We start from the raw sequence: 15,870 nt of genomic DNA on the forward strand, positions 1-15,870 counted from the left end.
GATCAAAGATCCCATGAATAAGGTTCATATAGGTAAAAATAAGTAACTTGTTTGTTTTGATAACAATAATTTGGTTCTAAATCAATTATGTTCATTCCTATGGTGTGTGTTAAAGTGATAGAGACTTCATTATTGAGAGGTTAAACTTTGTAATTAAAATTCTATGTCGTGTAAGGATTTTAGTTTAAACAAAGTTTTTAATGATTTTCATATCCATTATGGGTGGTGTATGATTTGTAACATACACTTGATGAAATCACCTATATGAGTGTCGAGTGAGGTTGCTTGTATGAGATATTGTCACGATTTTTAGAGCACTCATCAATATCGGACATGCGCATGACCTAGTCAGCACAACACAATGATAACAACAAGGATTGTGGGGTGTATCGTGATTAACAAACCTCTAACACATATAAAGTGTCTTTGGTTCATATAGCTTGTAATACTAACAACACTATGTGTTAAGTTTTTAGTCTATGATTAGTTCATTTAGCTTGCTACACCAGTTTTGGTACATTACATCTTATATGAGATCCACAATTTTTTTCTTTCATTATTTCAGTTGATTTTTGTGATATATGGGGGATTGTTATAAATAATAAAAGAATAGTATCTATCACACAATCTGTTGCCCGAGATTCTCTCCAACTTTTGCATACATATATTTAGTTGTTGCCTCCCTCAAATGCCCATGGATGTGCATTGCTCGTGGCAACTTCGTTGCATTTTTGGAATGGTTTTGCATGACGTGGAAGATTGATCCTCAACCATATTGATTGGTGGAGGTTTGTTACCTTCTTCGCAAGGCAATGGAAACATTATGATAGGTTAACTTGGTAGAATGCGGAACAAGCCACTCTATCTCTCTATAAATAGACCTTTTCTCTTCTTCCAAAACACAACTCACGTTTCTTTAGTTCTCTCTCTTATTCTCTCATCCTCTTATTCTTCTTTCTTTATTTTATTATCCTGAGTTTAATTATTTATTCTTTTTAGAATTCCTTACTAGTTCTGTGATCCTCGAAAAATTCGGAAAGTTCATATTATATTTTGGGAGACTTGCGCAACACATCATAAATAAGTTCTTAAGGACGATGAATACACACGTCTTAGAAAGTCTATCTAGTTTGTGTTTTTATTAGCTTTTACACAATAATAGATTATTAGAAAGAAGAAAAATCAATTTTTAAAAAATAAGAGAAAGGAAAATCGATTTTCCACGGTACAAAATCAATTCTCTCACAAGTTTGTGTTATAAATTATTTCACTCATCACATTGGTCCAAAGCAAAGGCTAATTAAGTATTTTAAATAGCAATATATTGTCTTTCTTTAGATAACTTTAAATCTCGTAAGATAGAAACACATACTAATAATTTTCTTCCTTTTTAGGTAGCCACAAATGCTTTCTATGCACAACTATATCATCTGATAAGTCTACACCCAACTCAATAATCCAGCCACCTATGAGCTCTCTAAATGTTTAAAAATTATTTTTTTACTCAGCAGCACTCGTCCATTAACTCAAATTCCTGATAACCACATTCACTAGGAGCTCAATTTAGAGCTCTTTTTGTATTTTTAAAATTATTATTACACTCGTTTAGTTGATAAAGACCGGTGAATGAATACTTCGTCAAACAAATATCATTTGTTATTTATATTAAATAATATATTTTGAAAAATCATAATATTTGGATACCTTTCCTATTTTATATAATTATAATATAATTATATTTCAAAACTTTACTATTATTATTTAAATATAATATTTTATTATCAGAAGTAGTAGAAAAAATTTAAATAATATTTTTCTTTTTAAAAAATTAAACGGAAGAGTAGCTTTAATAAGAATTAAACGGTGTCTCCTACTCGAACCAAATGAAAAGTACGAATCCTTAAAGAGCCACCGCTGCCGCACGCACTCCTCCGCATTCCGCCGTGGTGACGGACCTCTGCGACGACGAGCCTCCTCCCTGCCGAACCTCCTTGAAGGTACATTATTTTCTTTTCTCTGAACTCTCTCACTCGACGCTGACAGAGAAGAGAAGTAATTGAACCCTAACCTAACCTCCAAGCACGTAGCCCCTCGGCGATGTACTCCATCGGCGACTCACTCCTAACATATGATAACCGGTTAAACCGCTTTAAGTAACCTATGGTAACAGTTTAAACCCCTATAAGTAACCTTGATAACAGTTTAAACAACCCCTGACATTTTTTTCGCTCTTTTGATTTATCTTAGTTGAGCGTTGAAGTTAGGGTTGCCACTGCAAATGGGTGTGGCGGAGGCCAACACAGCCCTTCAAGCTCCCTCCAAAGCGACGTCAGAGAGCGTCGACGACTTGCTTGATGTAACAAAATTAAAATTAAATGAAGTTAAATTAAGTTCATTTGCATATTTTATTACTAAGTGTGATTAATTGTTGTGTTGAGTGTTGAATGATTTTTTGACAGGCTGCAAGATATAATGACATGGATGATGTTAAGAGCTTAGAGGCCAGTGGGGTTCCTCTTGATTCCAAGGATGATCAGGGCAGAACAGGTATGTATGAAAGTTGTGAGAAATTAATTAACTCTGAAAAAGGTTTTAATTTTTTCATTTTATTTGACTAATTATTTTGTGGGGCCTCATAGTTTTGTTTAGAGTGGGTGAGGGTAGAGTTTGTTTGGATGCAAAATTTAGTTTGATGTGTAATGAGGGGTTTCTTTGTTAGATCTTAATGGAACTAGATAGACTATGGTGAGGGTGGAACAATGGTCTAGTCGCAGCCACAATGTCTCTTATCCACCTACACCCGTCACCCATGGTGGTGGTCCCTTAAATTTCCCTTGTACGCCTCAACAACACATGTTGCTGCAGCAAAGTAAACCCACAAATACGGCCACTCTTTTTTACTGCGGTTATTATTAATTATATATTTGCATTTTTATATGTCTTATATTTATGTATTTGTTACATTTTTTAAATGTTTATGAATGTTTCGGATCATGATACAAAAACAATTTATGATTCAAAATATAAGTTCTTCCAGCGATTCAACTACCATGCTTCACGGGGGATAATCTTCCTCTTGGGTTCTATTAGTTTATCTTTTGGGGTTTTCACTATCCTCATTCCATAGTCATACTTTTTGTGCCACACGGTTTTAAATAACTTAAGTAGTTCCGACTTCATTGCGATTGTTGATGTTGTAGAAAGTTGTGTCTGATGCTGCCACAGTTACACATGTTGCAGTCGCAAATACTCCATAGTCCTTGGTGCTCGCCTTCACTGTCGACAGAGCTTGTTATCTGTTTTACACTTTGTGTTCTAATTGCTTCTTTATTATCCTTCTCGCTTGTTTTTGTTTCGCTCGTCGATCTGTTCGTTTTGTTGTTTTGCTCAAAGCTCAGTTTTATTTAGAGTTTGAAGGAAAACATTGGTATCAACTGGTTTAGGTGATGCTCCTAGAAGAGGAAGTGGAATTGAAGCAAAGATTGTATCTACATGAAGTCCTTGAGTTTCTATTGATGGGAAAGAAAGAAATGTGAAATGTAAATATTGTGAGAAATCATTTGTCGGTGGAATCTATTGATTGAAGCATCATCTAGCAGAGACTTAAAAGGATGTTGGAGCATGTATAACAGTTCTTGAAAATCTTAAACAATTAATGCTGGATGTGGTTTATGTGCTACAACAACATTTGATTAAAAGATCAATATCTAGAGGATTTGAATAGGATAGTAGTATGGGTGATTCAAAAAAGGCTAGAAAATGATTAAGACAAGAGTGTGAAGAGGGGTCAAGTATTTTTAGAAAAAAAGGGCACTCAAACTACTAGCAATTCCATTTTCAAGAAAAGTGAGAGGGAGATGAATGTCAAGAAATTGCTCTATTTTTCTACAACAATGCTATTCCATTAAATGTAGCAAAGAGTAAAGAGTACATGTAGGGATGACAACAGGTCGGGTCAGGCACATATAGTGCTTACCCGTCACTCGACTTGAAACAAAAAAATCCACTAGTGACCCGAGCGGATACCCATTTAAAAAATATTTGCAGATGTTTTAAAACTCGCAGGTATTTAAAGGGTAAATTTCGATCTTTTGATAGTCCGCTAGCTGAACGTGCACTTAAAAACCAAAACTCCATCACAATGGTGGGAATCATATGGTGATGAAATTGATTTGCAATTAGAGTATTGGGTTTGACTTGTTCATCCGATTGTGAGCGTAATTGGAGTGCTTTTGAGAAGTTAAGAATTTAAATTTATGAAATTGATTTTACAATTATTAGAGAGGCTAGTATGACATGTTAATTAACTTTATAATAATTTAGGTCTGCACCAAGAAAAGAAACCGTTTGCAACAAAAGACCACGAATGATGTGGTGTTATTGAAGATTGAAGAAGGATGTTAGGAAAAGAAAAGACTATAACATTGATGATCTTGTTTTTGATGATGAATGGACTACGGAGGTGAATGAAGCAAATTCAAGTTTGGATGCTTCAGATGAAGACATTTTAGTTGAAGTTGGAGAAGATGAAGATGCTAGTAGAGGTGGTGTTTGTTGCACCTGTAGATGATTTGGAGGTTCCTGCAATTGTTGATAATGATGAAGGTCATGGAGGAGATGACATTAATGAAAATGAAGATCACATGGAGGATGACAATGATTATCCTACGTTTAATATGAATGACATCCTTGGATAGTTTGTTTGTATTAAACATTTATGAATTTATTTGTTGTTTTATGCATGAGCATTTTAAGAATTATGAACCTATTTTTAGTTGGGTTATGTATTAAATTTTACTACTCAAGACTTATAATGTATGAGTTATTTTTATCATCTATATTATTTTTAATGGATGCACATGCTGTTTATGAATATAATTTTTCATATACTTGTAACTTTATCGAGTTGAGTTATGGTGCGTGCTCGATTTACGATTTTTTATCCTCTTAGGATCCTGGAGTTTTGCAACATTGATGTGAAGGTAGATTTTGGTTATAGAATTTGATTTTAAAGCTTGTCTTGGATGAGGTCATGAGATGTAGGGCTTGTGATGAGAGATCCCATGTCATAAGGTCATATTGATTGAATAAGTTGACTTTCATATTTAAAGAGGGCATTCAGAACTGCAGCCAGGGATGATACAATTTTTCAAGGAGATAATTTTTTTCTCTCATGAGCAAATTCAGAAATAATTTACCCATGAGATCTTGTACAAGTGTGCTTGACTTTGCTCCTCTGATGTATGCATCCAGCTCTTCATATGGCTGCGGCTAATGGACATATGGATATTGTGGAGTATCTAATCATTAAGGGAGTGGTGAGTGGCTTTTTCTCAAACATTCTCATTTGGTTTTCTTAACTTTGTGATCAAAGTGAGCCATTGGTTGATTGCTACAATAAAAGTAGACACTTTCTGTCTGATATCAAGTCATATCACGGCCATTACCAACTTTTTCCTTGAGTAAACTGTTCTCGCACTTTATATTTGATGAAGATTCACTGTCTCTTTTCATTTACCATTTACCTACCTTTCCGTCTCTCACTTCTCACTTCCAAACATCCTATCATATTAGAGGTTTTAAAGCATCTGCTTGTGAACAGGATCTTAATGCACCTAATGAGGAAAAAAATACACCTCTTCATTGGGCGTGTCTCAATGGGCATGTTGAGGTAAATAACGTGTTCCTTCAACGACATCTTATTTTGCAGCTGATAGTTTTCTTTAACATATAAAATGCCTTTCAGGTTGTGAAGAAACTAATCTTAGCTGGAGCTAATGTCAGTGTTTTAAACAGGTTTGTTATATTACCGTAGCCTCAAGAATTTTAAGATGTGCAGTGAGTTTCTTTTAAGACAAAAATTAGACGTAGTTTCTTAAATGCTTCTGATGTTCTTTAATTAAAGTTGGAGTCTTATATCAATAATCTGCCTGATAAAGATTTATAAGAAAGTTTAATGCAGGTTCGCAAATTAAAATTTCAATTTCCATTGTAGAACATTTAAAGATCCTAAATTAAGTACAATGCTCATGTACAGACAACTTAAGATAGTCTTACCCTGCCATTGAATCGTACACCGTTGTTGGTATGACTTTTATGGTAATTATTGTAAAAGTCAACAAATTTAACATAAATGATAGTTTGTGATTGGAGGATAGCGTAAAATTATTTTTGCATTGGCTTACTTTTTTTTTTTCTAAAAAAATAATTTAAATTGCCCTTATAATGCATCTGTTTTGGCAATGACATTTTTCAGTCACGAGAGGACCCCAATGGATGAAGCTGTGAGTAGGGGAAAGCTAGAAGTGATGGATGCAATCAATGAAGCTGTGGCACTAGTTGAACTTCGTGGTGCTATGGTTTCTGCACAAGAAACCTGAAGTTTATGTCACTTTAAGTAGCTTCTAATATGAGAATTTGGTGATAGTTATACGTGTGCTCTTATAATGTTTACATTGTTAGTTGTGAACAATGTCATGAGTTTGTTTTCTTTTATCATTTTCCATATTGGATTTCCTCATTCGAAATCAAAGCGGGTTCATTTCTTCCTAAGCCTAAAACAATCAATCACACCCCATTCTGTTCCCAGAAGAGTTTTCCAAGAGTGACATTATTTCTTTTTAGAGGTAGCAAAATGGTTTGTTTGGTGTGCTGAGGATGCTAAAAAAGGCATGTTCAACCTGGTGGACGGGTATGATTCAATGTCTTTTTATAATAAAATAAAAAAGTTTGAGTTATTATACGTATTGTAAGATGTTAATTGTTCTTGAACAAAAATAAAAATAGGTTTTTGTTAATCCAAAAGTTTAGAATTAATTATCAAAACCTTTTATATCTCGTAATTAAATGTTTATTTATATTAATCGAATAAAACAAAAGATTTAGACGTTTTTCATTTCGCTTGTTTTATTTTTCCGTGGTCTGCCCTCTGCAACGTGCTTAGATGGGTTAAAATTGGTGATAAAGGATTGATCCCTCCCAAGGATGATGGCCCATGGCACATGCTTAGAAGAAAGGGAGTTCCTTGATCCCTTCCTTTGCTTTTATTTTCTTTACTTTAAAATTCCTTTAAGTTGGCTTGGTTGACTATTTTTGAGTTGACTTGTTGACCTTGACTTTGGGTTGACTTGTTGACTCAAAAGATTAACTTAACCTTAAACCAACATGCTAATAAATTCCTTAATTTGCTTTTGTAGGAATAAGAAAGGAGGAGGACCACATAGGAGACACTTGGCGTCCTAAGGAAGAGAGAGAAGGAATAAGACTTTCTAGAAGCATCTAGAAAGGGGAGGCCCACATGCCTTGGACACCAAGTCTTCTAGAATGTTCTAGAACCTTCCTTTGGGAGCCTTGGCCATGAAGACTTGCCACCTAGATGGCTTGGACGAAAATTCACCCATGTGCACCATAGGATGACCTACTTTCTAGAACATGCTAGGTTTCTTTTGTAATCCTTTAACTTGTTTTGCTAAGGGGCCCCTAGACTTGTCTATTTAAGGGGACCTCTAACACTTGTACAAGGGTTGAACATTTTGAAGTAAAAATACTCTTGTGTCTCAACCATTTGTGAGAGTTTCCTCCCTTGGGAGTGAATACTTCTAAGCCTTATCTTGCATAGCAAGTGGCGGCACACATCCACTCATCTTCAAGGTTACCATGGCTTCTAGCCTAGCCTTGTAGTGGCGTGCTTCTCACATTTTTACCATTCCTTTCCTTTCCATTTTATGTTTTTTTCTTCCTTTAATTGTTCTTGGTTTTCTATGGTTTATGTGCTTTTCATTTCCTTTTTGTTTTGAATCAATCTATCATCTTCTTCTCTTGAGCTTTGTGAAAGGAACCTTCACATCTAGATAGCTTGCTATCTTAATGTCCAGTGGGGATTTCACTTAGTTTTCTTAATCAACTCACACCATATTCAATAATCTTAAAAAGGAACAAGATAATCCTTCATCAATTGGTTCAAGTGTTAATTAGCTCCCCTTAATGTTTTTTTTGCCTTTTCTTCCTGCGCCTTATAATATCTTACTCAAGGACTTCTAGATTATTTGTTTCAGAAATAATCTACAATAAGCTTTTTGAAAACTTTCGAATAGAATTTTTAGTTCAGGATTTCCAGCACATGATTCTTAGAACAAGCTTTTGTAGACCATACGAATCCATTCAAGGTTTCTAGAACAGTATAACTTTTCGAAGAACAATAGATGTTTTTCAAAATTAACCTTTTGAGACCCTTTCTGGAACAAACATTTTGAAAAATATGAGATGTATTCCAATATAGGATTCCTAGAACAAAATTACAATCAGTTTTTTGGAATGAGCCGGAACAAGTTTTTAACTTTTATGTTTTGTACACATAATTATAGTTTTATTGTATGATAAACTATTTTTAGTTTTCACATAACTTTTTGATTGTAAATTAGGTTTACCTAATGTACATATTTGTTTTTGATGATAATGTTTTAAGCAGATATTATTTTGGTTTATTTTCATGGTATTGGAATATATATTTCTAGATCTTCAAACCGGAGATACGGTACGCTATATTTAGATTCTTTGTTATTTTTTACCATTACTAAAAGTTGGAGAGAATTTGCTGAAATTTTTTAAAGGAATCCTACATATTTAATTATACTTATGTTGACTCGTACACTTTTAATTGGATATATGAATCTGACTAGAGTCTATGATTAGGTTTCAATTTTCAAAACCTATGTAAAGTCTAATTGTGCTCAAAGTAGAGAGAATTCATTAACCAAATTTTTATAGTTTTAGTTTTTTTCATTTTCTCTCTTTTCTTTCTATCTTTCGATTTACCAAAGTGGAGATAGTCAAATAGTTAACTGAATAAACGAACACAATTATATATTTAACTGAACTAAAGAGCTTGGGTAGCAAGAAGGGATTGAACATGATTGTGCAGAACGAAGAAGAGCGCAGAACCAGTTATTCTCTCCAAACAATTCACTCAATAAATAATATTCACCTAAGACAAAAGCCATAAAAATGAATATATACTAACCAAATTTAAGCCAAACTTAAACGAAACCAAATTTAAGGCACTGTGCGTGAGAGTTGTGTAATGCATGCATTTTGTCTCAGGCAATGTCACCAGTTTCATGACCATGACAACATTTGTATTTAACAGAAGCCACTCCCATTTGATGTCCACACTTATTTGGACATGGCAAGCGAGCCAGAATATCTGTGGGGTAATTAGCAAATTCCCTATGTTCACATTTTTTAGGAACACTCTTAACCTCACAATTATCATAGTAGTCCTTGAAAGCTGCATCAAAGCTCACTTCATGCTCCAATCTCTCTTTCCAAATTTCGAAGTCCATCACAGTTTTAAGCATAGGCTCACCAAGACCCAGAAGCTTGACGTGAGACCCTTTTGTAAGAATGGCCCATCCATTAGGATCTTGTTTGAGGGACAACAAATTCTTAATCTCTCTTGTTGTGGAGTCTTCCACTTCTTCACCACCCTTTTTTGTTCGTTTCCTGCTGGCAAGCATGTTGTCTATGGTGATCCAGAAGCGTGGAACGTTCTTGGGGCTCTCACTTCCCAATTTATAGGACTCAATTGTGGTTTCCGCTAGGCTGAATGTTCCACTGTTTTTCAATTTCTCCACAGCTGTGCTGAATTCTTCAACCCACTTGGTGTTGGTGCCTCCATAAATGAAGATGTAACACTCCCTGTTCATCTGAGTTACCCACACAAAAAACACAGTTAGTTTTATCTCCTGCTCATATCTAAATTATGTTAATGCCAATTTAATTGAAGAAGTAACATTGAGTCTTTTTCACAAAGAATATGGACTCAATTGAGTAAACAACCTATATAAGGACAAAATCGAGTTAGAGACAAAAATATATATAAGAACCAAATTAATAATTAAGCTGATTAGAAAATGATGATGTCAAGAAAACATGGGATTGCAAGCACAAGCCTTTGAGATTGCAGATGAAAGTATCACTAAAGGTTTCATTGATCCATGACTTGTAAGACTTTAACAGTTTAATTTGGAAGAATTCAAGAAAGAAGAAACAGTCATCAACGAATTATGCATGTACCAAATAGAAGAAGCATTAGTTTGCAGAGCTTACCAATTCCCTTATTGTTGAACTGAGGTTCTTCATTTCAGTCCAAAACCAGTTCCATTGTTGAGTAAGTCGAGTATGGTCAGAGGTTCTGAAAGGGAATCCCTCAATCCCCCATGTTGAAATAATTTGTTTTGCATCAGGGTTTTCCACTTTACCCTGAGGGCTAATGAGCAAGATAATGGGGTTACCCTTGTACTTGAATACCTCTTTGATAAGATCAATACCTGTTTGGAAATTGAATTCCTTCACCACATACCACCCAACCTCACAAATATTTTCTACCTTTTTCCTTTGCTCTTCATCCCAAACTCTCACAATGGGGATCCACAAAATACTGAAATCCTCTTTTCTGTAACCTTCTACCTCTTTAGGCCCTTCCCTCAATTTCCCATCAATTGATATCAAAAGCTGACTCTCATATTCAATGTTGTCAGTGCCCGAAATGAACAACAACACATATTTGTTCTTGAACACTCCAATTCCAACCTGTTTATAAGTCAAGCAAATAATAATGAACAATGAATTTCTTATTTTACTCACACTGATACCTTAATAATTAAACCCTTTGTTTACACTAAGTTTAATCACTCATTGTTATTTTTACTTTTAAAGAAATCATCTTTTTAGTTTCTGGACATAGCATTTTAATACCTTCAAAGACTAAAAGGAATTAAAATGGAATGGGTGAAACTAAAGAATGATTCTAATAATAAGAAGTAATGAAAAAGTTCTATAGTTATGTGGACAAAACGAATAACCAAACATTGCATATACATTGGATTAATACTATAGTATAAGAACATGGTAGCAGTGAAGATAGAACAATATTAAAGATATTTCTTTAATCGATACCTCTTTTTGGGTAAGAACATTATACACTACTGGTCTTGGATCTTGAGGATCAGTGGGGATAATAAGAGCTTCCAAATATTTTACAATGTCAGTTTCAGTGAAATTGTTTATAATATCCTTCCGCTTTGAGTAATCTTCTATTCGCCCTGCAATCAACACAAAAAACCTTTACCTCTGTCCCAACTGTAGTTCAATTTATCACCTTTACTAGTTCAGAGAATTTAAGGAAAACATGCTTCTAATGTTCATATAAAATATTTGCAAGAGCACTAAACACTTAATTAACCTATCTGTGTGTTGCACTTCTCCTGATGCTCCTTGAAATTTTTGAGAATGTAGTCCAACTTATAGTCAAATTTAGACAAGTCATATCTGTATCCCCTGAATCCAAGCATTTACAATTTCGAGTCATTACACAACATTTAAACGTACATAAAAGCAGATTTGGATCCTCTCATGTCTATAATTAAAACGACAATTTCATGTGTCGAGAATCGAGAATCTAAGTAAGAGTTTAAATTTAATGTTTGACAGAAAAAAAAAATTAATAAAAGAAGCTTACTTGTCACACAAGAAATCAATGTGGCTAGTACAAGTGACCAAGGTGATAATGGTCCAGTACGCAAGAATAGGAATCTCATGCAAAGTGTCGGTCAAAGAAGGAACATCGTTTATGTTATACTGTGCAGTAATGAGTTTCTTCCAATCAGTGATGCATTTAACTACTTGCATCACCTTCTTCACCAAAGTGTTGAAGTTATCTAGTTGCTGCATGTTTTCCACGATGCTATGAAGTCCATTCAACTCTGCCAATGATTTTCCAAGTTTGTCACGTGGAATGGGGGCAAGTTGCCAAAACTTGCCATACTCAAGAGCAAACGCCGCCAGAGCTATCACCGCTTTTGCATCCCAGGAATACTCTCTCAGCTGTTCAAGGATCAACATTGTTGTCTGATGCGCATATTGCTCTCCACGACCCGTGCAAATCATCTGCAACCAATTCTTAAGTTTCTCTCTTTTATGATTTTTATGAGTACTCGAAACTGTTACCAATTGATTCTGCGTTTACCTGGCAAGAAATTCGCTTCAAGGTAGGGAGTCGAGGGAAAGAGATTAATGGATCCTTTTCTTCTCTGACTTGTTCAATTTGTTGCCCATTCTCCTGTACATCAAATTTTCAACACTTAAAAGAGCTTACATTGGATTTAGTTTCTCCCTTTTATAGTATTTAGTCCTATTCGAGAGACACAAATATTGTTAGTAAATCACATATTGGACTTTTGCTTCATATTTCTGTCTTTTCCTCACTATGTAGTGTATCTCAACGATAGGATAACAAATGCAACCCATATCCAATGAATGAATTCAGATCTCACACATTTTTGTCTTTAAAAAACATCCAGGAATGGTGAAGAATGAAAGTGAATTTAAATTGTCTTTAACATCGATTCTCAAATAATGTGAGACTATTTAATGTACCGAAACCATCTTCCTCATCGATGGTTAAAGGAGTTTTCGTTCTCATAGCTAATAAAATGTCAGTCTTATATTGTTTAAAAGTTGAGGTTAAACACAGTATAAATATATCTTTTTCTAAATTCCAAAACATACGATATGTCAGATATAATATTTAACTCTAACAATGTTATCTAAATGAGCTTGAAGTAAGAACATACAGATCACACATTGGATACATGCTTTTCACAATCCTAACTCATTTACATTCAATGAGACTGTGATGTATATACAAGAGTGTGTGAAGTGTTGAAGTTACCTTGATCAAATCAGCAATTTCAATTGAGTGATGGATAACGTTTGAAGCAATCTTGTAAAGAGATTCAACGTCATACTTCTCAACACAGTGGTAATGAGTCATGTATATTTTCTCCAACATCTGATCGTCATTGACATCAAATGGGTTAAGCAGCAGCTTCTCTTGGTGAAGAGTGTTACTGGAAACTTGCTTAGACGACATGTTAAAGTTCTTTAGACAAATATTTGAAAGCCAACAAACAATGTGTATTTATAGAGTGAAGAAAAGCACTATAGTTTAAAATGCAAAGCCAAAATAATGATTAAGAAACTTCAGTATATATCAAGAAAGAGAGTGAATTACATGATACAAAATTTCATGTGGCTTTTGTGGCCTATAAGTTTGCTCTCATAAAGGGTGTAACTGATAATTCATTATAATTCCCCAAACTAGAGTTACTCACTTACCTACTTCGATTCAAACCTTGAAGGAAAGAATATGTGTAACAAACAGTACTATAAAGAGTGATATGTTTTCAAAAAGATAAAGGTAAAATTGCGAATAAAGGAAATAATATACTCGGAGTGCTTCTGCTATCATGTTCTGCACTTTTATATAGTATACTATCTAAAAGATTGAAAAAGATTAGTTATATAAACAAAAATATGATTGATTGTGCATTTTTAAGGGCTTAGAAATATATTAATAGTAAAACAGGTAAAATAATCATAAAGGGAGAATTTGGTTCCATTTAGGAGTACTTTTTATATGCTTTGGAACACCCTTTATTTTAGTTCAAGATTGGTTGTTGGGGACATTATTTCGAGTGACTAATTAATATAAACTACTGGAGTTTTATATTTTGCTGAGCCGTGAATTTTGCATAAAAATTAGTAAGAAAGGAGTTTTTTAATTTTTCAATGAATAAAGAGTTATTTAAGAATTTAGGAATTTTTCTGCCAAATTAATCTGCAGAAAATTTTCCTGTGAACTTTCTTGCAGGAAAGACGCCAGTTAGTTTACTGCGAATTCCGAAAACGCGGGTAATTGTTCTTATGAAATTTTTATTCGTAATTAAGTTTCCTGCTAATTTAATTTGAAAAAAAAATTCAAATGAGATTTTGTGTAATTTTAAAATTGATATACATATACATTTTTTTCTTTCAAAATATTTTCTTTTACCAAATAATTTTAACTATTTATTTTTTATTGAAATTATAAATTCCACATGAAATTTTGTATGAATTTTAATATATATATATATATATATATATATATATATATATATATAACTTTTGCATTCAAAACAATTTATATTTGACTATATAATTTAAAATTTGCTTTTTATTTAAATTATAAATATTAGTTTCGTCAACGCTTGTTTGAAAACATAATTACTTTTTGGCTTAAATACCTTTTTGGTTCTCATTTTCGTAGTGTTTGTTGCAGATGGTCCTTATTTTCACAGAATGTTTAAAATGGTCCTCATTTTTACCGAATGTTTAGAATGGTCCTCATTTTCGCAATTCGTGTTTTATTTGGTCCTTTTCTGTAACGCCGTGTAAATCATTAACGGAACATTGTACAGGTGGCACGGTTTGTATTAGGGTGTGTTACGTGTATTGTACAGGTGGCTTAATTAGATATTTGGGGATAAATAAGTGAGCTAGGGTTTTGGTAGGGAATGTTTGGGCAGTTAGTGAGTTTTGACAATCTTGTTCCTCCATTCCCAATTGGTATTGCTGCAATCTTCTTCTTCCTGCAATCCCATTATATAGGTATGTTACAGTCCCTGTGATATGTGTAATGATATTTGCAGCTGGTCAGGAGAAAAGATATTTGAAGTGAGGCATATATCCATGGTTGGAGATAAGTACACAGTGAATGTGGATGCTCAACATTGCAGCTGTAGGAAATGGCTTATGACTGCTATCCCTTGCTGCCATGCTATTGCAGCAATGAATTTCATCAATGTCAATGCTGAGGACTTCATACCAATTTGTTTCAGGAGATCCACCTATGAAAAAATATATCAATCCATCATCTTTCCAGTCAATGGTGAAGTCTTATAGGAAAAAACTCCCTACCCTGACGTCCATCCACCACATAAGAGAATCTTACCAGAAAGACCCAAGAAAAAAAAGAAGGTTGGAAGAGTGGGAGTTGAGAAAGGATAACACACAAATCAACAAAGGAGGTCATAGAAAAAATGTAGCATATGCCATCAAATTGGACATAACAGGAACAATTGCCCAAATAAGCCTGTGGATGAGCAGACTGCAACACCTGCTGAGACTGCACCAGATGCCCAAACTGCTGAGAATGCACCAACTGCTGAAACTCAAACAACTCAACCACCAAGGAATGAAGTGGAGAGTCAAGCAACACCACTACCAACACCAGAAGAACCATCTCAGTAGTTTAGGATGAAATTACAGATTAGGAGGAGGCCATGATAGCAGCTACAAACGTCTTAGTTATTTTTTAGAATTTCTGATGTAGAATTCATTATTGATGTACTGCATTTTGACTTTCCTTAAACTTCGTTCAGTTTCACTTTTGCCAAACATTGATGTAGTGCATTTTGATGAGGATGAATTAATGTTATGAATTTAACTTCTTCCAGACTTATATCAATTTAATTTTTCCCAAACTTAAATCAATTTCACTTACTTCAATGCTCAGATTAAGATGTCATTTTGAACATGTTGGGACTAATATCAACATAATCAAACTAATTCATTTCTTCATTTAACAATAGTACAAAACAGATTGGACTTTAAAAGATTACACACAATAACAATACGAATAATACAATAACAACTCACGTGAACCCTATTACAAATTGCAGCCTCTTCTCAGCAACCTTCAGTGACTTCTCCAAATCATTAATCTGCCTCATTTGTGTCATGATGATGACATGCTTTTCATCAACAACACCATTTGAAAAAGTTGCAGCCTACATTATTGGAACCACCACTCTGTAAATCAATAAACCAAAAATTAAAACCAATTTATTATTAACACAAAAATAAAAATAGATTGTACCCAAAATTTTCTACCAATATTCTTTGGAGTTCTTGCCATCCTCATAGGAGCCATCTCTCTGCAACTACAAATCGGGGTTAATTCGTTTCTCGTTGAACCACCAATAGTGCACG

General features: G+C 34.1%; 2 protein-coding genes across 3 annotated transcripts; one reads left to right on the top strand and one right to left on the bottom strand.

Moving 5' to 3' along the window:
- Positions 1-930: 930 nt before the first annotated feature.
- Positions 931-6,552, top strand: LOC114188997 (ankyrin repeat family protein). 2 transcript variants are annotated; one of them, XM_085675170.1, is made up of 7 exons: positions 931-2,163; positions 2,248-2,356; positions 2,460-2,547; positions 5,254-5,318; positions 5,603-5,671; positions 5,747-5,796; positions 6,257-6,552. In XM_085675170.1, the coding sequence occupies exons 2-7, from the start codon at positions 2,279-2,281 to the stop codon at positions 6,378-6,380; spliced, it is 474 nt and encodes a 157-aa protein (XP_085531296.1). In that variant the 5' UTR covers positions 931-2,163; positions 2,248-2,278; the 3' UTR covers positions 6,381-6,552. The 2 variants fall into 2 exon arrangements, with proteins under 2 accessions (XP_085531296.1, XP_027933494.1); XM_028077693.2 differs by having other exon boundaries at positions 934-1,997.
- A 2,284-nt stretch (positions 6,553-8,836) lies between these two features.
- LOC114187071 (protein SIEVE ELEMENT OCCLUSION B-like) lies at positions 8,837-12,960 on the bottom strand. Its single transcript, XM_028075195.2, has 7 exons — positions 12,731-12,960; positions 12,026-12,118; positions 11,519-11,946; positions 11,243-11,337; positions 10,957-11,102; positions 10,108-10,590; positions 8,837-9,704 (listed from the first exon to the last, which is right to left on the bottom strand). The coding sequence occupies exons 1-7, from the start codon at positions 12,929-12,931 to the stop codon at positions 9,096-9,098; spliced, it is 2,055 nt and encodes a 684-aa protein (XP_027930996.1). The 5' UTR covers positions 12,932-12,960; the 3' UTR covers positions 8,837-9,095.
- Positions 12,961-15,870: the final 2,910 nt, after the last annotated feature.

This window comes from Vigna unguiculata, chromosome 6 (assembly GCF_037176805.1).
Source record: "Vigna unguiculata cultivar grain cowpea cultivar isolate G323 ecotype 2 chromosome 6, ASM3717680v1, whole genome shotgun sequence".
Classification (NCBI taxonomy): domain Eukaryota; kingdom Viridiplantae; phylum Streptophyta; class Magnoliopsida; order Fabales; family Fabaceae; genus Vigna; species Vigna unguiculata.